The sequence below is a fragment of the Candida theae genome, assembly GCF_024610275.1.
Source record: "Candida theae strain CBS 12239 chromosome Unknown scaffold4, whole genome shotgun sequence".
NCBI lineage: Eukaryota > Fungi > Ascomycota > Pichiomycetes > Serinales > Debaryomycetaceae > Lodderomyces > Lodderomyces theae.
Genome location: NW_026261436.1, coordinates 233,120 through 258,540, shown reverse-complemented (window position 1 = coordinate 258,540; position 25,421 = coordinate 233,120). Strand labels below are relative to the sequence as shown.

At 38.5% G+C, this 25,421-nt stretch overlaps 11 protein-coding genes across 11 annotated transcripts; 7 read left to right on the top strand and 4 right to left on the bottom strand. All coding sequences in view use genetic code 12, as the record gives it.

Annotated features, from left to right (window-relative positions):
- Positions 1-986: 986 nt before the first annotated feature.
- On the top strand, positions 987-2,741 carry KGF57_002650 (uncharacterized protein; the record flags this gene model as incomplete). The annotated part of the gene is made up of 1 exon (XM_051751987.1): positions 987-2,741. One exon carries the CDS (start codon positions 987-989, stop codon positions 2,739-2,741), a length of 1,755 nt encoding a protein of 584 aa, XP_051608886.1.
- A 260-nt stretch (positions 2,742-3,001) lies between these two features.
- Positions 3,002-3,691, top strand: KGF57_002649 (uncharacterized protein; the record flags this gene model as incomplete). The annotated part of the gene is made up of 1 exon (XM_051751986.1): positions 3,002-3,691. The coding sequence occupies one exon, from the start codon at positions 3,002-3,004 to the stop codon at positions 3,689-3,691; it is 690 nt and encodes a 229-aa protein (XP_051608885.1).
- A 626-nt stretch (positions 3,692-4,317) lies between these two features.
- On the top strand, positions 4,318-5,370 carry KGF57_002648 (uncharacterized protein; the record flags this gene model as incomplete). The annotated part of the gene is made up of 1 exon (XM_051751985.1): positions 4,318-5,370. The coding sequence occupies one exon, from the start codon at positions 4,318-4,320 to the stop codon at positions 5,368-5,370; it is 1,053 nt and encodes a 350-aa protein (XP_051608884.1).
- Positions 5,371-5,489: 119 nt separating this feature from the next.
- KGF57_002647 (1-phosphatidylinositol 4-kinase) lies at positions 5,490-7,505 on the bottom strand (the record flags this gene model as incomplete). Its single annotated transcript, XM_051751983.1, has 1 exon — positions 5,490-7,505. The coding sequence occupies one exon, from the start codon at positions 7,503-7,505 to the stop codon at positions 5,490-5,492; it is 2,016 nt and encodes a 671-aa protein (XP_051608883.1).
- A 476-nt stretch (positions 7,506-7,981) lies between these two features.
- On the bottom strand, positions 7,982-9,709 carry PGA45 (Pga45p; the record flags this gene model as incomplete). The annotated part of the gene is made up of 1 exon (XM_051751982.1): positions 7,982-9,709. One exon carries the CDS (start codon positions 9,707-9,709, stop codon positions 7,982-7,984), a length of 1,728 nt encoding a protein of 575 aa, XP_051608882.1.
- Positions 9,710-11,636: 1,927 nt separating this feature from the next.
- KGF57_002645 (uncharacterized protein) lies at positions 11,637-12,857 on the top strand (the record flags this gene model as incomplete). Its single annotated transcript, XM_051751981.1, has 1 exon — positions 11,637-12,857. The coding sequence occupies one exon, from the start codon at positions 11,637-11,639 to the stop codon at positions 12,855-12,857; it is 1,221 nt and encodes a 406-aa protein (XP_051608881.1).
- Positions 12,858-13,553: 696 nt separating this feature from the next.
- Positions 13,554-14,756, bottom strand: BUD16 (putative pyridoxal kinase; the record flags this gene model as incomplete). Its single annotated transcript, XM_051751980.1, has 1 exon — positions 13,554-14,756. The coding sequence occupies one exon, from the start codon at positions 14,754-14,756 to the stop codon at positions 13,554-13,556; it is 1,203 nt and encodes a 400-aa protein (XP_051608880.1).
- A 2,087-nt stretch (positions 14,757-16,843) lies between these two features.
- On the top strand, positions 16,844-18,016 carry HAC1 (transcription factor; the record flags this gene model as incomplete). Its single annotated transcript, XM_051751979.1, has 1 exon — positions 16,844-18,016. The coding sequence occupies one exon, from the start codon at positions 16,844-16,846 to the stop codon at positions 18,014-18,016; it is 1,173 nt and encodes a 390-aa protein (XP_051608879.1).
- A 1,435-nt stretch (positions 18,017-19,451) lies between these two features.
- Positions 19,452-20,168, bottom strand: KGF57_002642 (uncharacterized protein; the record flags this gene model as incomplete). The annotated part of the gene is made up of 1 exon (XM_051751978.1): positions 19,452-20,168. The coding sequence occupies one exon, from the start codon at positions 20,166-20,168 to the stop codon at positions 19,452-19,454; it is 717 nt and encodes a 238-aa protein (XP_051608878.1).
- Positions 20,169-20,281: 113 nt separating this feature from the next.
- NPL4 (Npl4p) lies at positions 20,282-22,132 on the top strand (the record flags this gene model as incomplete). The annotated part of the gene is made up of 1 exon (XM_051751977.1): positions 20,282-22,132. The coding sequence occupies one exon, from the start codon at positions 20,282-20,284 to the stop codon at positions 22,130-22,132; it is 1,851 nt and encodes a 616-aa protein (XP_051608877.1).
- Positions 22,133-22,843: 711 nt separating this feature from the next.
- On the top strand, positions 22,844-24,961 carry MSI3 (adenyl-nucleotide exchange factor; the record flags this gene model as incomplete). Its single annotated transcript, XM_051751976.1, has 1 exon — positions 22,844-24,961. The coding sequence occupies one exon, from the start codon at positions 22,844-22,846 to the stop codon at positions 24,959-24,961; it is 2,118 nt and encodes a 705-aa protein (XP_051608876.1).
- Positions 24,962-25,421: the final 460 nt, after the last annotated feature.

Here is a 25,421-nt window from a genome sequence, read left to right as displayed (position 1 = left end):
AAAAAAAAAAAAAAAAAAAAAAAAAAAAAAAAAAAAAAAAAAAAAAAAAAAAAAAAAAAAAAAAAAAAAAAAAAAAAAAAAAAAAAAAAAAAAAAAAAAAAAAAAAAAAAAAAAAAAAAAAAAAAAAAAAAAAAAAAAAAAAAAAAAAAAAAAAAAAAAAAAAAAAAAAAAAAAAAAAAAAAAAAAAAAAAAAAAAAAAAAAAAAAAAAAAAAAAAAAAAAAAAAAAAAAAAAAAAAAAAAAAAAAAAAAAAAAAAAAAAAAAAAAAAAAAAAAAAAAAAAAAAAAAAAAAAAAAAAAAAAAAAAAAAAAAAAAAAAAAAAAAAAAAAAAAAAAAAAAAAAAAAAAAAAAAAAAAAAAAAAAAAAAAAAAAAAAAAAAAAAAAAAAAAAAAAAAAAAAAAAAAAAAAAAAAAAAAAAAAAAAAAAAAAAAAAAAAAAAAAAAAAAAAAAAAAAAAAAAAAAAAAAAAAAAAAAAAAAAAAAAAAAAAAAAAAATTTAAAAGAAAAATTTAAATGAAAATTTCGAAACCAAAAAAGTACGGGATGACGTAATGAAGATATTACTGCACAGTCAATGAGACACAGAGAGTGCTATCGCATGTAGTATAGAGATATGGCCATATACCATACTATAAGAAAAAAAAACAAAATTTGTTTTTTTTGGCCCTTAGGCTACATGAATATGGATTGTGTGAAAGAAAAGTATTTGCTCAAAATCTTAAGTCATGCATATACATATATATATATCAGGCACGGCGGATTTGGGACTTCAGCGCGGCGCCGATTTTGCGACGTCTTTTTGTCCTATAGTTGCACACACAACAGTTCCTCCTCCTCCTCCTTTTTTTTTTTGTTTTTTGTTTTTTGTTTTGTCACTTTCAATATGTCGATATCACACATTTTGATGACATTATATGGAAAGCTACTACTACATTGAAAGAACTGCATACGTTTATATCCAGTTCAGCAATACTTACAACCATACAGGATGCATCCGCCTAGTGTGAACGAAGCGTCTTCGATTGAACTTTTGTGTAGCACATCACAATACCATGGAGATAGCGATTCGGATAGTGAACTTTCTCTTACAGACTATAAGGATTATTTGATTCAGGAACACCAGTCGAAACTTTCACAATTGCAAGAAAGTGATTTGCCCATGTCAGCAGTGAGTCTGCCATTGTCGGATGAATTGGAAGGGAAGCGTGAGAAGACAACAAGGACATCGGACCATGGAGAAGAAGATAATGGAGACACGGAAAACTTCAACGCTGCTGGTGGTCCTCCTTCTATGAAAACTCTACCCGAGGCAAAATTGCCAAGAGCTAGCGGCTCGATACGAAGAAAACCACCTCCTGAACTAATTGATGACGATTGCGAGGGCGATTGCGAGGGCGAGGGCGATTGCGAGGGCGAGGGCGAGAAAGCTGGAAAAATGAGCAATGACAGGGGTATAAGTAAACCGGTAAGTGTCCCGTTACTGCCGACAGTGTCTCAAGGTGGCAAGACTAGCAAGTTTAAGCGGTTTTCTAGGGGGAAATTCAACGACTTTGGAAAGTTTATGAACTCATTGAGAAGGTCTACAAGCATGAGGACATTTGAACAACCAGAGTCGGATAGTCACACCTATGTAAAGCCTCCAAACACAGACCCTATCCTGCAAACACCGTCGTTTGCAACCTCACGTTCAAGTTCTACAACAATACCGACCACATCAGCAAGTACACCAGATGAATCGCCATTTTGGAAGTATCACATTCTCCGATTTGGGAAAGACTTGTACCTCACAACTAACCCAGGATCAAAATACGTCTGTTGTCGAAATGGTCCCGGTTTTTATGTGGAGATTGTCTTTGACTCGGCACACAGCCCAAATGTGGAGGAATATACATTAATCTTCAAAGATCCAGGTAACCTTTCCCAAGATCCTAGACATTGTATGGCGATATCGAAAAAGCGAGATCTGAAACAGGGGTATTTCAGTATAAGGGCTCCCAAGAACACATACTTGACTGCAAACGGGACAATGGAAAAATATGGAGATTTGACAATGTTTAAGGCTGTATCGTTTCCCCTGAAAATCAGTCGAAGGCAATTCCCTTATGATGAATTGCGAGAGAAGAACCCAAATTATTTCACCAATTACGAAATTAAGGACTTGCAGAATACAGTGTGGAATGTGGGATCGATCTCAAGAGTCAAAACTAGCAGGTTTAATAAAGTTAGACAAAGCGTTAGGAATGCTAGTAAGGATCTCCACGAAAGGAGTGAACAGGAGGAATTGAAACTAGTGGGTAAGCGCAACATTTATTTCCATCGCAACTATGTTGCCAACGAAAATACTCTGGAGAGCAAAGTTTTCGATGCAATGACAGATTTTCCTCCCGTTTTGAGTATGTTTCGTCCAAATGAAAATAGAGCAACAAAGAGAGTGGTACAATCAGTCAAGCAATATCAGAAAAGTCGCGTTCACACATCAAATGTACGTATAGCAGTGGACAATTTTGAATCTTCTCAAAACGACACCAAAACTTTTTATAACGGAAGTGATGGTCTCTATTATCTGCATGATACTAGTGACGATAGTCCTGATGAAAATAAACTGGGGTGGATCACCATATATGAGGATTTAGAGGTCTTTGGAGGTGTCGAGAATAGGGGGATGTTTGATATTGTATTGGGAATGACCTTAGCTGTCGGGTTTGATACGTACTTGAAGAACCATATGGGTGCAAAGAGATGACGAGAGCTAAGATGGCTTAAAAGTTCATGGAGTCAGTTGCATTTCCAACTTTCGTTATTTCCATTTATATTTTTTTTTTTTTTTTTTTTTACTGGGTATTTTTTCTTTTATTCTTTTTTGTTAGGGGGTTGGGGCGAACCATGTTTTGGAGTTTACTTTTCATCACCCCTTTCGTACTTTCACTACCTAGTCAGTCACAATCATGCATTAGCAACGCCGACATACCGTTTACTGGATACAAGGTTGAATACCAATTGAATATGAATTTGTGGAAAGGCACCTATCATTTGTTGTATTGCAATGATAACAAATTAATTTACGACCTAAACTTGAACGATAGTATTCCCTGGACAAAACCTATTGGATTTCACAGGTTGAACGTTGGAAAAGGTGATTTTGTCCTTGCACGAAGGAAATCTTTTGCTTTGAGAAGTTTGCCGATATTCTTACCTAATACCTTAGTCGGTTCATTATACTGTGGCGACTCACTAACAAAATTTCAAATGTACAACAACACAAACTCTCCGTTGAAGTCAATACCGTTGATTGCTGCGAACATGTTACATAATTGGTGTGAAGTGAGTTACAAGTTGGATTTGGTGTATCATGTGCCAATTTTGACTACTCCGGGGATAGACTCGAAATACTATAGTTTTGGATTCTTTGATGCAAAGCGGAAAGGCAATGACTGGGACAGGTATATTTTAATGCTGGAGCAATACGATTATAATCATGATTCACGCATACCCTTGAGAAAAGCCCTAGATACAGTCTTGAACCAGGTTGACAAATTCACCGAAGGACACAAGGTGTTGAAAGTAAAGTTGAAACGAACAAAAGCGGTCCAAAGGGTTACCAAGCTTTGGTGGAGCTTGATTGTGTTGTCCAAATTCGTTTGCAAGGATACATTCATCAAATTGATCACTAAATTAGATCAACTTTTACAATGAAATATGAGAGGGTGGGGCCAGAAGGTGCCTATTTTGTGACAATGAAGAGAACTTATCTGGGAACTTTAACCTGCTAAACGCTTCTCTTATGGGGAGGGGGGAGGGGAAGTAGATCTTTGTCGAACTATGACTGCTATCATGGGTCCACAAAACAGATGATTAGAATGTCTCAGCCGCTTTTAGTAGGTTTTAAAGTCTTTTTTTTTTCTTTAAAAAAAAATGATACGATTTGGTGGTTTTACTTTCACGCAAGTCAATGCATGTCTTTTACTAAAATGGTTTTCCCTCGGTTAATGAGGTGGAGTATACCCCAATAGTTGTCCCTCTTCAGTAGATAATAAGTCAGACTCAACCCTGGAAACTTTGTAGACCCACTTTTCATTTCACTTCATTGGGTTTGTGTAAATCTCTGTAGTTTCTCGGAAGTAGTTTCCCAAAATGGAATTTGCCGCTTGGGAATCTTTTTCAAAAATACATGTAAATTTGTGTTGTGAAAAAAACCTCCTTGCACACTTGAACTACACCCGACGCTTCTTTTGCGACCATCAAGACCAATTTATTCCTCGGACATCTAACTTAGTTCAATTAACCTACTATCCGTTTGCACAAACAGTTCAAATCAAATCATGGGGAAACCAAAAGTGTTAGTCATTGGATCAGGTGGAGTCGGTACCATCTCTGCTGTATCATTAAAACACAACAACCAGTCTGAAGTGACGTTGGTCGTTCGTTCCGATTACGACTTGATAAAATCACAAGGTTACTCGATCTCATCATGTACTTATGGGAAATTGACCAATTGGCAACCACACAACCTTGCTAAATCAGTGGAAGATGCTGTTGAACGATTCGGTCCCTTTGACTATATTCTCTTAACTACAAAGAACATCCCTGACGGACCAGTTACTTGTGAGGACATTGTTGCACCAGCAATCAAGACTGGTGACGAAGTGATCATTTTATTGCAGAATGGAATCAATATTGAGAAAACCATGTTGGAGAGATTTCCAGGACATTTGGTTCTCAGTGGAGTATCCTTGATTGCAAGTACTTACCAACATGGTCATGTTGAAAATAAGGGCCCAGATAATGTTTTCCTTGGAGATTTCGTAAAACCAAGCCAACATCCTTTGTCGAAAGCTAAAATCGATGAATTTATATCAATTTATCACAATCCCGATTACAACAAAATCGCCATTGATAACGATGTTCAGAAAACTCGATGGGAGAAATTGATCTATAACTCAACGTTCAACACCATTACTGCGTTGGTCGACTTGGACGTCACTAGATTGCAAATCAATAATGCCAATGAGGAGTTGTTGCGTCCAGCGATGAAAGAAGTTGTTGCCATTGCCAAAAGTGTCGGTGTCGAATGTGATGTTTCCAAGATTGAAGGGATGATCCATATAGGCGATGGAATTTTCTATGCTCCGTCAATGTGCGTTGATATGAGAAAGAAGCAATTGATGGAGTTGGAGATTATTTTGGGAAATCCAATAAGGATTGCTAGAGAAAACGGAGTAGCTGCTCCTGTCTTGTCGGTGATCTATTCATTGTTGAAAATGGTTCAATTTAGAATAAAAGAGGAGAGAAAGATGTTTACGATAAATGAGGCTGATTTCAAGGGCAACTCCGATGATTATCCAGCAGTTTTCAAACAGAAATATACACATTAAGATACATACATACAAACCTACATACATATATATATATATATGTATGTATATATAATTAGAAGGATAATATAGGATGTCTAGGTAAATTTTTAATAAAGTAGAGAAACGCACGCGCCAGTTCAACACCACGTAAAGACGGGAGGCCTTGAGTCCTCTCTAACCAATCGTTCGATAACAACCTTTGCGCCTTTTGCAGGAGATGTCTCAACAGTTCGATTAATCCGCGAGTATCCTGATTCATATGGTGGAGGTGTGCTCTCGTCCGTTTGCAGCGGGAAAGATAGTATTTGCAGATTGTTTCCACTTCCATTCGTGTTCAATGGAGCAAGCAATGGCGTATACTCATCCTCACCATTATTTACGTCTTCCGACAGCACTTCACTCAACTGGGACAAATATCGGTGTCCATTTCTGACATCAGACTCATAGCAAGATGAGAGCATCAATGGCAAGCTCCGCCTCCGTTCTCCCAGCTCATGCCTGGGCATATACATTAAATCATCAAACACCAACAAATTTTGACATCGTGTCAACTCCAAGGGCCCAGCAAAGTTTAACTTTAAAGTTTCCACTACATTGAATGCTTGCCCTTTCAAAACAGCCAATTGTTTGTTCCATAAACGGTCCTTAAAATCAGCATCCTTCATAAACACATTCTTTAGCTTGACCACGGTTGTTTCCCACCATAATTTAGAAGTAAGCAATGGTAGATAATGTTGTCTTGTCCTCTTACTGAACGGCTGTCCAATTAAAGATAAAGGGAGAAATAGCCATCCAAATGGGAATGATCTCCATTCATTAGGATGTTTCCATGGAAAAGCCAAACCTGAATCTATTGCTCCAATCTTCAAATATGGGCGCATCGTTTTGCTACTCTCTAGTCGACGCACTTCATGCCATTCCAATTTGATCATCCAGTTATCCATCCCTCTATCAGTGTTTCTCATAATGTAATCCAAAATGACCATTTTTTCCAACTCTTCTCGAAATTGACTCATCGAGCCACGACTCCACAGAAACTTGCAACTATCTACATCACTGTCGATGCCTATTTCGGTATCCAGCGATTTAGGCAATAGATGCTCAAGTGTTGGTATTGGATACATTTTGAAAAATGAGTCAGCATTCACATATCCGTGCAAAAACATTTGAAATGAACCTATCTTGTACAGTAATTTGGTGACATCATTTGACTTATCCCAAAATTGATAATAAAAAGTAGGCGCTCGCAAGCGAATCACCGCCGTGTACGGCACAATGTATGACTGCAATTGACAATCAAGGACACATGCAGCAGCTTCACTGATGTACCCTAGATTGGGGATAAGACAACTTCGACCAAAACAGCAAGGGAAGAATGTGCGGTGTAGCCATTTGGTCCATTTAGGCAGTAAAGGACCATATGGCTCTTCACTTTTGGGTTTAAAAACTCCAACCTTTTCATATAACAGCGTTGACTCGATGTTCCCAAACACAAAGTAGCTACCTGATGAGCCTGTCAAAATACGTTCAGGATAAACATGATCTTCTTCAATTACATCCTTCAATTGATTGATCAAAGCTTCGAAATCAAACTCAGTGATGTAGTTTTCCGGGAGTTGCGCAAGTTCCCCCGAGTCGCGACGCAGGCTTTGAAAATGATTGGAAATGTCCTCTTGAGTAACTAAAGTGGTCGTTCCTTCAAGAGATTGGAAAACCGAGTACTCAATCCTGTATTCATCTGGCTCCTTTGTTTCATACTTTGACTTTCTTTGGATCTTTGTAATTGGTGAATAGGCCCACTTAGCTGCTGGTAACAATATAGACTTTTTGAATTTTGTAAAGTTGTTATTGTCTAGTAAATTTTCATTTAGGCTATTTCGTCTTGCGTCTTGCATTGCATTGCTAGAATACGCATGTGACTGGTGGTGGAATTGAGGCGTGTTTGGAGCTGAGTATGAGCGCGAGTACAAGTTCCTTTGCACAGTTTCCGTGCTTGGGCCATTGCTATGATAAAGCGATGTGGGTGAAATTGGATCTTGATCGTTGGCATCGAGTGGTGGAGTTTTTGGGGCAGCATTGTTTGTAGTGTTTCCTACCTCTTCATTATTGGCACGCTTGTGCTTTGCAAAGCTGCCATTATTTGATTCAGACATGTTATTTCAACCTTTCAACTGAACATAATCAGCCCGTTTCTGGAGAGTATAAAAGCTTTATGCTCCATAAGGGAGAATCCCTTCTTTTTTTTTTGATAAGGTTGTTTACGCCAAGAGAATAAGAGAAGCGCATCTTTTGTTGGGATCTCAGTGCTACCAAGATATTAAAAATCAACAAATTTCTAGACATCTACAACTACGTTGACGTTGAAAACTTTGGTATTAAGCTATAAAATTGTATGTATAAAGGGACTGTCTGCTACAATTTAGCAGTATAGTCAATTGACGGAAAAAGTGAAATGAATGTAGAGCAACGTGTGGAAATAAATAACAGACACTCACATGGGATGTGCTTGTTTGGAAAAACTTCTTTTCTGCAATTTTTGGAGAGAGGTACCGAGTCCTTGCTTCGATTGCTTTGGAAGCTCTTGCAGTGATTGTAAACGGTAGTTGATTGTGCAACTCTTCAACCAGATTTACAAAACAAACACACCGACGAGCAAAGCAACTTGAGTGAAAAATAAAGCCTTCATGGTGAAAACATTACCCGCTACACCTGAAGCATCATTTGAACTTTTTGATGAACGGGAGACAGCACTGTTTGTAGGTGAGACACTGGCAACGACACTTGTCTCTACCTTCTTTTCAACAACAGAGCTCGAAGATGCGGTGGCACTAGCTGAGACAACTTCTCTTCTAGCGGTTGACGAAGCAGCTGAGGTTTGAGTGGCTGAGCTGCTGGCACTGGAGCTCGAATCACCAAAGATGTAACTGTTCAAATTAGCAAACAAGCCAGTAGCTTCAATATCTCCAATAAGTGACTGAATAGCTCCGGAGTACTTACTCATAACGCCAGAAAGAGCACTAGAGTTTCCACTCAACAAGCTACCGACAGCACCAACAATCGTAGATGGATCGCCCAAAACTGTGTCAACAAGACTGGTGACATTGAGTCCACTGACATCAATGTTGATGGTACCAGAAGATAACAACGAGTTAGCAAGTGCTGCAGTCATATTGACGTATGCGTCATCAGACAAGAATCTCTTGACAAAGTAAACAGCAAAGCCGGTGTCATTCAAAGAGTTCAAAACATCAGTTGCAATAGTGCCAACAACGTTTGATCCCAAAACTGCCCCAGCAGCATTTTCAACAAATGATCCCAAGCTTCCACTATATTCACTTGAGCTAACTGAACTAGTACGTGACGATGACGTTGTAGCAGCTGCACGTGATGAAGAAGGGCTAGCGGATGAGTTGGCAGAGGCTGTCAAAGCAGTAGATGCGGCAGAACCCAATACTGACAAAGCTGATGAAGCGGAGGCAGACACCTTTGAGTTAGCAGAAGTTGGTCTGGCACTTGATGAGGATGAAGTAGCTCTCACTGAAGACGATGCCCTTGAGGATTGCGTTTGAGCAGCTTGGGAGTTCAAATTCATGAGTGACGAAAAGATATTTGGATCAATTGTGAATGCTGATGGGTTTGACGAGCTTGTAGTTGTAGATCCACCCTCTGCATCAGCAGCCCTGAGCAAGCTCAGCCATAAATTGATATCTTCTTGGTCAACACCTGCTCTTTTCAACAAGTATTCTCTCTTTTGGAACACCGTACTGAAAATGTACAACAACAAATCTCTTTGTGACCAAACTACTCTATTGACGATGTCGGCTAATCTTGGTCTGAAATTAGAGTCTAACAAAAGACCATCTGCCAAGGAAGTGACCAATCCACTGTTCATAACTGCGTCGTAGATAGCAGTAACATTGACATACTTGGTTAATGAAGACATTGGACTGTTTCCGTTCAAGATATCAGCAACATTGATGGTAATGTTCATACCGCCGAGTAAAGATGAAGTCAAATTAGTCAAATAATCAACTCTGGAAGGGTTATCAGCAATAGTGTCTAACAAATCCCAAATGATACCAGATGAATTGAGTGTTTCAATAACATAGTTGATTGTGTTTTGAAGGTTTTGATCATTGTTGTCGTCTCTCTTGTAAAGCAAATCTTCGTCACTAAACATCTCTATCAATTCATGGTATAAGCTAGCATCGTTGGAGTCCAATCGTGACTCCACAAGCTGATCCAATTCCTCTTTAATGGAAAGCTCCGGACCTTGTGCAATTAGTGAAGTGGGCACACATTGGACCAATGATGTGAATAGACAGAATAATGTTATGAATATGTTTGTTAGATACATGTTTGTGAGATGTAGACTGATTATGCTATCGTGTGCTTCGGTGTTGTTGAGATCTGAGTAGTATACAGATGTGGATTCAGCCTGAGATAATAACCACCCGGTATTTCTTTATTCAAATTTGAGATTGCCTTTGCAAAAATCAGGAACCAGTGAGTGTGATACTCCCAACAAAAAATATGGAAAGCGAATGGATCAAATCCTGTAAGGAAAGGAAAAGAAAAGAAAAAGTAGAAGGAAGTAGTTGATAATTTGGAAAGCTTAATAAATAAGTTAGAAAGAAAATATTGGTCCTGTGACGTCTTTTTAAAGAAGGTATAAACAGCAGGAACCTCGAAGGAGATTACCTTAATAGGGATGGTGGAGTTGCAACTGCGGTCAAAACGTAAACACAATGAAAATTCCCCAGTTACAAAGCTTCAAAGGAAAAGTTCTTGCCTTGAGTCCATTGTGTTTTAGCTTATTTTGACGAAGGAGACGCATACCTCCGGTTTGGTTTATAACTAAATCTGGTTATATAATTGATGTTCTTGAGCACAAAAGATCTCAAAACCATGGATGCAATAATTTTGCTTGCCTAATTAGGAAAGAGTTGATCTTATTGTGCTTGGCTTGGTTGTATGCAGGATTTATAATTTTTCTTTTCGCAACCGACTAAAGAACAATCACGTGCTGTGAAGATGGCGCTTACTAATTTTTCTATACAATAAGGGAAAGATATGGTAAGCGTGGATGTGTCAGAATAACCTGTATTGTGTGAGATCTGGTGGTATGCTAAAGTGGTCAGATTTCGATTGTAAGAGATATCGTCAGATGCCAAGCTATGTATGTCATCATTCATGTTCAGTGTTTACAAGAGAAGGAAAAAGAGAAGGAAAAAGAGAAAAAAAAAAAATAAAAAATAAATAAAAAATAAATCAACAAAATTGCCCAATTGGGAAATATAGAGCTACCATGCCAGTCACACTATAGCAGAAGCAGAGACTTGGGATTGACCAAATCCAGCCCTGACTGGCTCATCAGATGGGCAGCCATGCTCAAGAGACCAAGTGGCAAGTTGGTGAAGACTGGAGATCCAGTACTACCTAGTGTTCCAGTTGAGAGGTAATGCACACCGATTTTCGTACTCAGAGATGTTGATATGTTGCATAGTTACGTAAAAGAAAACGTGTTATGCGTGTGATTACGGAAAAAGACCATCTCGTTATTTGTTACAGCAATCTCAGTGAATAGTACGTTCTGCTATATCCGCACTCTTCCTTTTCTCCCGTTAGTATAGAAAGACATGCAATCTGTGTATGTTTTTAGCTGCCCTGTCAATGATTGCCCCAACTCAATATCACACAAAATAGACTTTTCTTTTTTATTTCTTTTTTTGGGGAACAATCAAACTCTAAGAGAGAGAAAGAGAAAGAGAGAGAGAGAGAGATTCAGCGTCTAATTTTATTACTACAAATCCAACACAAAATACTAACCATTCAAATACTTTACTAAATAGAGAAAAGAAAAGAGGAGTAAACGAGTTATATTTAATTGTGGTTTCATTTTGCATGAGGTCAGAAAACGCAAAAGGTTTAAAGTAAGTGTTGGTTTTCCTTGATATTTCAATCATCTTTTCAGTCACTTACCCATCACTTTTTTTTTTCTTTATTTATTTCCCCTTCTTTGAAACTCAACCTAAGGGGTCATCATTTATATACTCGGTAGAGACGCAACCGTTCACACTACACCCCCCTCCCCCCCTCGCTTTCATACGTTCATCCCAGGGTATTACCCAGACGACACACTACTCAGCTAAAAAAGGGGTAACAACACTTACAGATCTATTATACCACCATCCTTTTCTGTTTACTTCGTTTATCAAAACCTTGAAGCCCCTCCCCCCCCACACACACACCACGCATCCACAACTACATTTTATCTTTAACCCATGAAGTTTACATCACTTATACCCACAGCACTTCTTTGTTGCTCACAAGTGGTTCACAGTTTTGACTTTCTGCAATACGATGACATTCTTGAAGAGATATCATCCTTGGGAGACTTCAGCTCAGATGCATCGTCATCAGCTGACAGTGGCTCATCCGTATACAAAAGAGACGACAATAACTTGACCTACAACCAGGCTGCAGTTGACCAATACGTGCATCTCTTCCAATCCATCGAACAATCAAACTTGATCCCCAGCTTGCTTGAGGAGATTTCCAACAACCAAACCCAAATCAACAACTTGGTTAGTTATATTGAGCTCTTGTTGTCGGGAAATAGCACCAGCGAAAACAGTACTCTCAGTCTCAATGGTATTAGCATCAATCTCAACATGACTCAAATCATGAATGCAGTAATGGAATCTGGAATTATCCCATCAACTTATAGTCAGTTATTGGGCAACAAGACAAACAACCAGAAAGTTGCCGATTGGGCCGGCAGTGCATTATCGTCACCTGATAATGTTTGGATTGGATGGTTGTTGACTAAATTAGGTCAAGGCATGCCGCTCACTGTTCCTGCTCTTGCCGATGTTATTCTCAACACCACGTCAAAGGCCAACACTAATGATACCAACAAGTCCGAAATCAATGTCAAACAAACACCTCCATTAGCGGAAGATGTGGGAGTGAGTCCAGATGGAATCAATAATGACGGTACTACTAAAGATTCTGTCTACATCAATTTAGACCAACAGAATGCAAGAAGAGTCAAGAGAATGGAAGAATACTTGATTTCTAAAAGAGCATCCGATGTCGATGATAGGTACTCTGGGTCATTGAGCCAGTTCTTGAACAATGCCATCAACACCGTAGTCAATTCGCAATTAGTGTCGTCAAGTATCAATGACATCGTTGTCGCTTTGAACCAGTCGAACATAATCACCCCTATTGTGCTTCAAGTTCTTGAAAATGACAACTTGAGCCAGTTGATTAACCCCATTGTCAAGACATTGTATGAAAACGGAGCCTTCAACAGCTTGCCTTTGAACTACTACTTTATCTATGCTAAGGAAAGAGGCATATTGAGTGATTCGTTGCAGTATTTGTTGACTGATCCTTTCTATTCTCCTCCCATTGCTAGATTGTTGAAGAGAATGGAAGATATTGGAACGTTTCAGTATTTGCAGGATAACATGTATGGACCCCACAAGAGGAATTAGAAATGCCAGTGAACCAAATACTTGTCGCGGCCCGAACAACGGTGGACCACTGCCGAGATAAGGGCTGACCGCTTGACAAAATGAAAAAGGGGAAGTCATGTCATGGAGTCTGACTACATCCCATCAATTGTTGAGATTACGCAAAAAATCGTTATTTTCTATCTATATTTTTACTTCTATTATTACGTCGTTATAATTTTACAGCTTATACCTTACTTGTCTTGTATCGCAACAGAAGACTACTATTTATTGTGAGTTCTGTAGGCATTACAAATTGGTAGTGATGTTGCCACAACAATAACGTTACGAGCAACAACGTAATACATTATAACACCGTCTATAATTTTCGTAGTCTATATGAGCAAAGTTGACGATATTACAAACTACAACCTCCCCCATCTAGTAACAGTCCGACAACATTTGATTCTAAGCATTGTGTTTACAATTTCATCTCTTTAAATTCACCCTCTCCATCATAGCTGTAAAACTCCTTTGCTTGAATGACTTTCAACTCAAAGTACTTCATCGTTTCACCATCATTTATCTTGCCCACAATCTCATCTTGTTTCCCATTGGGTATTTCACTAGTGTCGACAGTAGCCTCATGGTTTCCATTACTATCTAAACTTTTGTTGTTGTTGNACAACCTCCCCCATCTAGTAACAGTCCGACAACATTTGATTCTAAGCATTGTGTTTACAATTTCATCTCTTTAAATTCACCCTCTCCATCATAGCTGTAAAACTCCTTTGCTTGAATGACTTTCAACTCAAAGTACTTCATCGTTTCACCATCATTTATCTTGCCCACAATCTCATCTTGTTTCCCATTGGGTATCTCACTAGTGTCGACAGTAGCCTCATGGTTTCCATTACTATCTAAACTTTTGTTGTTGTTGATGTCGGGCACAGCACTGGTTGCTGCTTGTTGCATACCCAACTTATGTGTAAGTTTCAACGTTTTGGCCATGATTGTCAAGACTTGATTAACTGATCTCGATAATCGACGCAAATCGTCGTGTCCATCAACATTGCCTGAACCTGCTCCCGCATTATTAGCGACAAACTTGTCCAACAACAATGCCGAGAACAAATCGCCAACACCAGTGAAATAGGACCTTATTGTCGGTATTTGAAACATCCTCATTTGAGCATTAGAAGTTGGATGCGGCTTAGTCGAAATGACACAATATATACAATCTTCCTCTTTGATGTCGCCGTCGTCGTTGTCGTCTGAATCTCTCTTCATATTCATCACTTTTGACTCGACAGATGTGATGACAACGTAAGGAATATGACACTGGTTATGCAAGTACTCGATTGCATTTTTGATAGATTCACGATTGGTGATTTCATAATCCATAAGTAGTTCCAATTCAAACTGGTTGGGTGTTATTATATCAACAACATCACTATGTATCAACTTGCGATATTCATCCACACACGATTGGTCAACGTACATGTAGTTGTTATCCCCCATCACTGGATCCATCAAGTAAATCAAAGACGGAGTAGTCGATGTCGAACCAGCATCACGTAGTTCTGATTGTCCATTACCACTCTCACTTCCACTCTTTTGTATCACCTTGCTTCTCGATTTCTCCTTCATGGCAACGATATACTCCCTAATACACAGTATCAATTCAGCATTGGGTGCATACCCAGTGACAACGGCACCATACTCAATTTGCAACTGATTAACCAATTGATCCAAAATCAGCCGTAACTCTTGCCGGTCCAACTTTTGACCTTTGAAATGACCGTAGCCAGTATGGTTGGAAAAATGGACCGTGTTTATATTATCTACTTCCCAGCCTTGTGTTTGCAAGGGGAAAATCGCCGCTCGGCCGCCAACGTAGCCATGCACGACATGTGATTGAATCGATAGCACTGACTTCATTGACAAAAATCGTGGGACTGGGGAGGTGAAAGATGAAAAAAAAAAAAAAAAGGAAAGGGATTAGTGGTGGGTAGGAATTATGACTGGAGGTAGACAGTACAAGGAGGAGTTGGTAATGCTAGCAGCGGGAATGTTGTGGATACTTGGGGTTTTGCTTGATTTAATTTATGATTCATAAAATCTAATCGCATCTTCGGCTCAATATTTTTTTTTCTTTTTTTCTTTTTTATTTTTCGCTCTTCTCGTTTGCAAGTGGCAGAATTTTAAGCGCATATATTATACGAAAGACGTTTTGTTATCTCCATGATGCCTGGGGAGTGGATCAAACTCCTCAGTGATGAAATGGGCCAATATGTATTTTTTTTTATCACTTTTACTGCGTAATAGAACATTCGATCTTTGTCACTGTCGCGTGTAAGAAGGGCAGGGGGGCAGGTAGCACAGTGATGGAAAAAAAAGTGGTTCAATGTCTCATTGTGAATGAAGAGACATGAACTGCTACGACAAATTCGCCTAGCAGCTGTATTCTATATTCGTTCTAGCTTTTGAATATATGTTTTTGTCTATCTTGCTACCACTGAACCACGTAAGATTTAAACCGAAATTCACGTTCGTTGTAATCGAAATTGAATCGACTTCTTTTCTTTTCTTTTCTTTTCTATAAGCCTTGCTGCAAAAGTGAACTTTTGATGATCAACTCTCGGGCCAGTCCTGTCATTTAGTGTACTAATCGTGCGGTGATTCAACTGTATCAGGCTGCCTCAATTGCGTAACAACCGAAGCGAAAAAGAGGAGTGAAATCTGAAACTTTCATTCAATATTTGGTTCTGTTTTGAATGAAAGATATATACTACTACCTATCAGTGAGTTATAGCTACTTAAAAAGACGATTTGGAACTGCGTAGTAATAATACACAAGTTTTAGTTTGAAGTGAACAATCACTTCCAGCTTTTCTATTCGTTTGAATATCACATGCAGCGGGGGGTTGAAAATTGGATACACAAGCTTGAAATGAGAGTTTCTTTGGGTGCTAAAACTTTCATGGCAGAATTAGTGTTTAGTTACACTGCGTGTACGTGATAGAGATACACAATTAAACTTTTATTTGGCAGTAGTTAGTGGAGTGCGTTTAGATTGAAGATGGATTACACTTTCATGAGCTATTGCAGCTCTGAACATATCGTATGAGTCTAGAATTGCGCTTCCAGGAGGAACTGAGGGAGAGTTACTTTTTTGTCACATAATTTCACTTGTACTCTTTGTGTAATGTTTAGCGATCAAGGACAAAAATCGACTCTCGTATACCAGACAACTTGGAGGCTGTATTTGGACTCGTGAAGGTATACTTGGGGAAATAGATTATCAAGCAAAAGAGTATGGTAAGGAGGTTACGCCACTCTTGTTTAGGTAGTATTAAAACCACGTCACTACTCCTTTCAAGTAAGATCTCTCTCTTCCAAAGATTCAAGAGCATAACAAACTAATTATTCTTCAATGTGTTACATTTTCTATTTAATATTTTTCTAACGGGAAAGAGAGATTGAGTGTAACAAAAACAACAAAAAAGTATCATGACCACACGTGTGTTGGGAAAGGGGTCAAGTCTCTATGTATTTCTTTCTCAGAAGTATGTGGATTCTAACCAATTGGTATAAAACGTAGTGGGAACTGAAAACAAGGTATATAAACAATTAAACAGATACAACCATAACCCCTTATTACACTCCACCGACCCCCTTTCATTCCCATCCCATTCCCTTTCCCAATATGTATGTATCAACTTTTTGTCGCGTCAAATGTAACCTCAATATTTTGGTGGCGAATGTACCCAGTTGCACGACCTTTTATTTTTTTATACACACAAAACAACAATGCTAAAAAAATTTTGTAAACATTTAGAGGCTGTGCTATTAATAGTAGTGTACAATATAACAACAAATAATTTATTAACTCGCCGAAAGAGAGAGAATTATAAAAAGAGGACAACAAATCAACTTTTCCAAATTATACAACTTAGAAGTCCTTTTCTTTTTACAACCACAAATATTTTATCATCTATCACACTGATTTGGTGTTGGATACGGACATGGACATGGACACGGACAAGGACACATCTACAGCTGCAACCACCAACACAGCTACTACTACACCTCTCAGTCATAATGATGACACTGCCACAAATATGAACAACGATACCTTCCTAGATTCTTCCAATACCACCACCACCACTACAACCACTGCACTTCCACCCAGAAAGAGGGCTAAAACTCAAGAAGAGAAAGAACAACGCAAGATTGAACGTATCTTGAGAAACAGAAGAGCAGCCCACGCCTCGAGAGAAAAGAAGAGAAGACACGTGGAATACCTTGAAGTCTATGTGGTCAAATTGGAGGAGAATCTACAGAAACTATCTTCTGGTTATCAACAGTTGTTGAAAAAGTTATCTGTGAAGGATCAAGTTTCAACTGAAGAGTTGGGATTGGAGGATGTGTCTGAATTAAAGAGTCAAATTCACTCCAATTTGAATGGATCAAGAAGAGGAGGCAACAGTGGTAGTCGAAAGGGAAGAGGCCAAGTAGAAGAAGATGAAGATGAAGAATGCGAGGAGGGTGAGGGTGAGGGTGAGGAACACAGTGATGAACTCAATGAGTCATCACATGAAGTGGAATCTACGCCTGATGTTCATGTAAAGGTTGAATCAAATTTACAATCGCCACCACCTTCTAAGAAGAGAAAATACTCATCACCAAAGAAGGACAAGACCAATACTACAACCACTCCTCCACCATCAACTAGAAGCTCATCCATCACCTCACCACCTGCTCATCGGGTCAAGGTCGATGAAGCCGAAGCAAACAATAACTCACTACAACCACAAGCTGTGAATGATAAAACTTTTTACAACTACTTGTCTCCAATAAGTATACATTCATCAGCCAGCTCACCTATGGATTTCACATTGAACAGCAAAGCTGACTTCAACGATTTTATATTTGGTGAAGTCAAACCCGCAACAAGGGAACAAGAATCAATCGAAAATACTACTACATCACATTCAACCAACACTCTCAAGGAGTTTCCATCTCAAACACCATCAATTGAAGTCAATACTCAAGAATCAAACTTGTCACTTTATGAACTGGGGCAAAATTCAGCAGTAATTTTGTCTAATGAAGAAGAAAAGCAACAACCTCCTCACACATTAGTGGAAATATTGGAAAAGGAAAATAGAACGATGCGTCTGGCTATTTCTGTATGAAATGTTACAGAGCAGTTATTTTAGGGGAACATTAGTGGGATTACAGTGCTCTGCTTGTCAAAAGACCAAAAACATGACTGCTTTTGATTTGTGGACGTGTCGCACTTGTTCACGTCTGTCAATGAATATAAGACGAGAGAAGGAAGTATATTAATTTGGAGCAGTATGTGCCAGGTGGTCAACTGTCTTGAAATTAATATACGTGGAAGAAGCCTTCTCTCGACATTGGCTTGACGATAGTGAATCCATGTGTGACATCGAAACTGACTAAACAAAGCATTATGGAGGCTCTTTTGATTTATAGCATCGAAGCAAAACTGTTCTTTCCAAGGAACCTATATCGACTGCCAACTGGCTAATGACCATTGATGACGAGCAATCTCATCTACTTTTTCCACGTTATATTTTCTGCTTTAGTTGAAGGGGGGTTGGGTCAACCAACTTTGCTTTGCTTTACTTTACATTACATATGGTCCGCAGCACCATTTCAGGACTTGTTTGATTTTGAGTTGCAACAACATGAACATATGGAGATGAACCCAGAGGGTCAAATGTTTGACGAGATGTTGGGAAGTTACATGAATTTTTGAGAAATTTAGAAGTTGAAATCTAATTAATGATTGATTTTACAGTTTGTTTGTTTTTTTTCTTTGTTGTTTGATACAGGGTGGGCTTAATAATTATACTGGTTTTAGTTTGCTTTTCTTTTTTGTTTTGGTTCAGTTGTGCTAAGTTGGTGACGAGATTGGATGGCGAGACCTGCATCTACATCATCAAGGTCTGGCCCATATTGTCTCCACACTCGAAACTTATTAATAATGTTTGAGATTCAGATTGTACACTAGTTTTGATGTTGACTTGATATGTGAAAGAATAAAAAATGAAAAAAAAAATGAAAAAAAAATAAAAAAATACAAAATCCCTAAAAAAAACAAGCTATGTTTTTATATCTTAGGGAGAGGAACTTTGTGGTTGCAGCTGGCAAAAGGTTAAATTTTGATTCTGCTTGATAGTCGATTCTATCCGGCTTGAGATTGTGCTTGTTCGTGTCTACGTTTTGGTTCTCTGATTGATTGATTTCTGCTGGCAATGAGTTTTAGATTTCCTTTTTGGAAATGGGTTTTATTGGCGCCCGTTTGTTGGTTTGCGACGATTGCTCATGGACAAAGAGACTAAGCTCAAAGAAGGTTTGGATCTTTTATTTTGGACAAAACGTTGCGCGACATGTTGTCTGTCTTGAGTGTCTGGGTTATGCAACTTGACATTGAGAAGCAGTTGAGTGTTTACTGGGATTGACGCTGACGGCTAAGGTTTGTGTTGTGTTTACATTTATAGAATGCATCAAAGGAAGTGTTTTTAGAATCTTAAATATACATTAATCGGTTAATTACAATCAAATGTGAACAGTTTTGTTGCCACACATGTAGTGTAATTTTCAGTGTACATACACTTTGATGCAAGTTGCAAAGTCACCTATAATCTGTTTCCCATTGAATACATGTGCACTATAGTGAGTCTCTTCACTTCTCACTTCAGGCATTTCATCACTTCCCTCCCCTTTGTCGGTTTCCGCAACATCCACTGCGTCAAGCCCCGTGTTCTCATTGATATCTTCATGCAACACGTCATCTTCATTCTCTTTTTGACTACGCTCTCCCTTTTTGGGAATTTCCTTGACAACAACCAAATTAAACCCACAATCTCGTAGATACTTGCGAGCTTCATCGTATTCAACTAGCCCCAATTTATATCGTACTTGATAGACAACATCAACAGGCACAACCACTTTCAAATTGTCAACTTTGAACGTACTTGTTTTTAGATGATCCTCATTATTGTATACACCATCACCAAATTGCATTCGATCAGTGCCTTCCTCTATTGCATCATGCAGTTCCTGCTGCTGTCGCAATTGATGATCGTGGAGGTCGTAGAATATGGCGTTTTTGATCTGGAGAGATATTGAGTTCACCAATTTTTGGATTTGTGAGTCGTTCAATTTGGCGTGGTGGATGTTGTGGATTGTTATTGGGGATTTCTCATTGATTGATAATGATGACGTAGTTGGATCTTGTGGGATGCTTTTGATGAATATTTTGACAGGGATCACCACCTCCTTTGCTACGTTTATGAACGTGATTTGAGGTGGCATGGTCGGTTCAGTTGGAGTAGTAAAGCTTGGTCTCAGAACGTGTTTTGTTGTGGCAATGATGCGTCAACTTTTCAAAAATATTTTGTGGCAAAAAAAAAAAAATAATCCAAATCATGAACCTTCTCCTTTCACAGCAACAACAACAACAACAACAACAACAACAACACCCACCTACACATTCCTTCTTCAACATGTCCATAATACTTCGATTCAGGTCCAAAGATGGAATGTTTCGTATCAACACCGATATTTCATCCCCCTTCCAAGCAGTAGTTGACCAATTAGCAACCAAAGTTCCGACTAGTATCGATATCAATGAAGTGACTATATCTGACAAACCAAATGGCAACAATACAGAGACTCCCACTAAACTCGGCTCTTTGGTGAGTAAACTGGTACTGGATTTAAACCTCAAGAATGGTGACTTATTATATATCAACTATGGAGGTGCTTTACCTACGCCATCAGCTTCGACTCAAGGTAGTTCAGCCCCTGTTAACTCAGTCAAAAGTAACACCAACACCAACACCACAGCTACTACTTCAACTAATAGCGTACCCATCACTAAATCCTCAGCACATGGACCTTTGAATGTTGCACAATTACCAGTTGATGACGAGCTCGACAAGTTGGATGGAATGATCCAACGACCAATATCATCAATGTGCCGTCACGGATCAAAGGGGATGTGCGAGTATTGTTCTCCTTTATCACCATGGGACGAGTCGTATCGGAAAGAGCATAGCATCAAGCATATATCTTACCACGCGTATTTGAACCAACAAATGGCAAAGTTCAATAAAAAGGAGTTGGCGTCTTCGTACATTGCACCATTGGAGAATCCCGATTATGCAATAAACTTATCATGTAATGAGGGACATCAGCCTTACCCAAGAGGTATTTGTTCCAAGTGCCAACCGCCTCCCATCACTTTGCAATTGCAAAAGTTTAGAATGATTGACCATTTAGAATACGCCAACCATTCTATATTAAATGATTTCATCAATGTGTGGAGAGTTTCCGGTGTTCAACGGTTTGGATACTTGTATGGAAGGTATGAAAAGTTCGACAAGGTGCCAATGGGCATTAAAGCAGTTGTTGAAGCCATTGTTGAGCCACCGCAACTGGATGAATTGGATGGTATAACATTACTGGAATGGCCCGACGAACAACTCGTTGATGAAGTTGCTGCTAAATTGGGCATTTACAAAGTTGGGATTGTGTTTACAGATTTAACTGATCTGGGTCGAAATGATGGAACTGTACTATGCAAGAGACACAAGGATAGTTATTTTTTGACCAATTTGGAAATCTTGATGGCGGCAAAATTCCAAATTGCCAATCCGAATTCGACAAAGTATAGTAGCAAGGGCCAATTCTCGTCAAAATTTGTAACGTGTGTAATATCGGGTGGATTACAAGGAGAAATTGAACCAAGGTCATATCAAGTTAGTACTAGTGGCGAGGCTTTGGTTAAAGCTGATTTGATCACTGGATCTACTCAACCATCACAAGTTTACGTCAATGAAAGCAATGATGTACGATATGTTCCCGATATCCAATATCTGAAAATTAATGAGTATGGACTAGAAGTGAAAACCAATGCCAAGCCTACATTCCCCGGTGAGTTTTTATTGGTGTCTTTAACCGACTCATTCCCAATAGATCCACATCCAATGTTCACCACTACGCCAGGCTACGTTATTGAAAATCGAGATTTCCTTGGTGATGTCAATCATGATTTCCAGAATTTGTCAACATTGGACAAGTTTTTGAAACTGCATGGATCTGATTTGTTTGATTTCCATTTATTGATTTATATTGTGAAATTGCGTATTTTGAGTCAAGATGAGTGTGAATTGTTGATCAAGTATCTCAAGGATAGAGAAGAACAGGACTATTTGCAGTTGATTGGTAGTGGTGGATGGATGTCGTTATTGACTATATTGGAGCACAGCACGTAGATGATAGAGGGGGGGGGGGCGATTTTTCCTGTATAGGTGTGTATTGGTCAATCATGCTACATCTTAGAATAATTGGTTGAGGGGAATTTTATTGCAGTAAGACGTATGAATTGTTGCAAGGACAAAATATAGTTTCGGATTTATTAGTCCGACCCACGTGCCATTTGGGTCATCGCATCCCTCTCTTCTCTTGCTACATTGTTACAAAGTCTACAGCTTGTATGGTCGTTGTCGTTTGCATTGGGTTCAGGGTTTACAAAGTAACCATACTGTAAAATGGGCCCTTGTTCAATTGAAATGACACATGCATAAAACGTGTCTCTATCTTTGGTAGAATGGGTTGGAACTGGTTAGAATGTTGAAGAATAGAATAGAATAATGAGCATAAATACACGACTATATCGCTACCAGAGACATACTATGTACTATGTACTATATAGTTTATATACAGTAATTATATATACATACATAGTAGAGAAGCGATGAAAAACTTTTTTCTTTTTTTTTTTGTTTTTTTTTTTACAACAACAACAACAACGACAAAAGAGTAATAGAGAGAGAAACAGCGTTTGCATTTAAATTCACATTTCCTTTATTCTAGTTTTCACTTTCTTTTGCTTATCAACCAGACTCCAACTAGGTTTTTACGTCCTTTACAATTGCAGAGACTACCAGACAAGAGAACAAAACAAAAATATAGAGTTTTAAGAGATGTCTGTTCCATTTGGTGTTGATTTAGGTAACAACAATACTGTTATTGCATGTGCAAAGAACAGAGGTATTGATATTGTCGTTAATGAAGTATCTAACCGTTCTACTCCATCCTTAGTCGGGTTTGGACCAAAGTCTAGATACTTGGGAGAAACCGCCAAGAACCAACAAACTTCAAACATCAAAAACACTGTTGAGAATTTGAAGAGAATTGTTGGATTACCACACAATCACCCAGATTTCAAGATTGAGCAAGAGTACTTTACTATCCCATTGGTTCAGAACAAAGCTGACCATGGTGTTGCTGCTAAAGTCAAATACTTGGGTAAAGATCATGAATTCACCGCCACTCAATTGTTAGCCATGTACTTGGACAAGATCAAGGATACCGCAGTTAAGGAAACCAAGGGAAACATCAATGACATTTGTTTATCTGTTCCTGGATGGTACACTGAGAAACAACGTCGTGCTGCTGCCGACGCTTGTAAGATTGCTGGCTTGAACCCAGTCCGTATTGTTAATGAAATGACTGCTGCAGCAGTTGGATACGGTGTCTTTAAAGCTGCTGATTTACCTGAAGATGATTACAAGAAAGTGGCATTTGTTGATGTTGGTCACAGTTCTTACCAAGTTTCGATTGCTGCTGTTAAAAGAGGTGAGTTGAAGATTTTGGGAGCAGCTTATGACAAGCACTTTGGTGGTAGAAATTTCGACAAGGCAATTGCTGAATATTTTGCTGATGAGTTCAAAGGTAAATACAAGATTGATGTTAGAGAAAACCCAAAGGCTTATTACAGAGTTTTAACTGCTGCTGAGAAATTGAAAAAGGTTTTAAGTGCCAACACCCAAGCACCTTTCAACATTGAAAGTGTTATGAATGATGTTGATGTTTCATCTTCTTTGACTAGAGAAGACTTGGAAAACTTGGTTAAGCCATTGTTGGAAAGACTCAATGTTCCAATTGAAGCAGCTTTGAAAGATGCTGGTTTGAAAGCAGAAGAGTTAGACTCTGTTGAAGTCATTGGTGGTTCTTCAAGAATTCCAGCAGTCAAGACCAAGATTTCTGAAGTCTTTGGAAAGCCATTGTCATTCACTTTGAATCAAGATGAAGCCATTGCCAAAGGTAATGCTTACATTTGTGCTTGTCACTCTCCAACTGTCAGAGTTAGACCATTCAAGTTTGAAGATTACAACCAATACACTGTTTCATATTTCTGGGATAAAGAGGACAATGAAGATGAAGATCATTTAGAAGTTTTCCCCAAAGGTGGTTTGTTCCCAAGTACCAAACTCATTACCTTGTATAGAAAGGGACCTTCATTTGAAGTTGAAGCTAAATACACCAAACCTCAGGAATTGCCAAAGGGAACCGAACATTTTATTGCTAAATGGAAGATTGGCAATGTCGAACCAAGTGCTGGTGAATCTTCAATTGCAGTCAAGTTGAAGTTGAGAAACGACCCATCTGGATTCTACACCATTGAATCAGCCCATACCGTTGAAGAACAAATTGTCAAGGAGTTGATTGAACCTAAAGAAGGTGAAGAAGCCAATGGTGAAGATGATGACGAGGAAAATGAACAACCATCTGAACCACAATACAAGGAAGTCAAGAAATTGGTCAAGAAGAATGATTGTACTATTGAAGTTGAATGTGCTGCATTGCCAGAAGCTCAATTACAAAAGTTCATTGAAGAAGAAGGACAAATGCTTTCAGAAGACAAGTTGGTTGCCGATACTGAAGAAAGAAAGAACCAATTGGAAGAGTACATTTACGAATTGAGAGGTAAATTGAGTGATCAATACAAGGATTTTGCCAAGAAGGAAGAAGTTGAGAAATTGACTGGTTTATTACAAAAAGCCGAAGATTGGTTATATGAAGACGGATACGAATCAACTAAAGCCAAGTATATTGCCAAGTACGAAGAGTTGGCATCTATTGGTAATGTGATTAGAGGTAGATATTTGGCCAAAGAACAAGAAAAGAAGGAGCAATTTAGACAAAAACAAGAAGCAGCACAAGCACAAGCCATGGCTGAAAAGATGGCCAATGCTAGAAAGGAAAACAAGAATGGTGACAATAAGAAAGATGCTGACGGCGATACCAAGATGGATTGAATACGACGAAAGTTGAAGAAGTTGAAGGTGAAGAGAGCTTAGTAAAGAAGATAAATTTATAAAGCAATTTTTTTATATTATTATTGGTGTACTGATAGCATTCGTATATAGTGGAATTTTATAAATTTTTATAAATTTTTATAAATTTTATGAATTTTATAAACTTGATACAATTTGAAAGTCTTCTTGGGCATGGAAAAGTCAATTGTTTTGCCGGAGATTTCGGTGACTGAGTATTGCTCGATAGTGTCGAAAACTCAATGTCGGAATATTGCACTCTGCGACAATTGTTTTTTTTTTTTTTTTTTCTCTTAAGAAAGCCCACATGCCATAAATTGTAATCATCATTGACTGTAATAACCATCATCATCGTCATTATCATCATCATCTTTATATACACACAGATACAATCACATACACCAACAATTTTAAAAGCTGGCCATTCAGATCAGTCGCATCT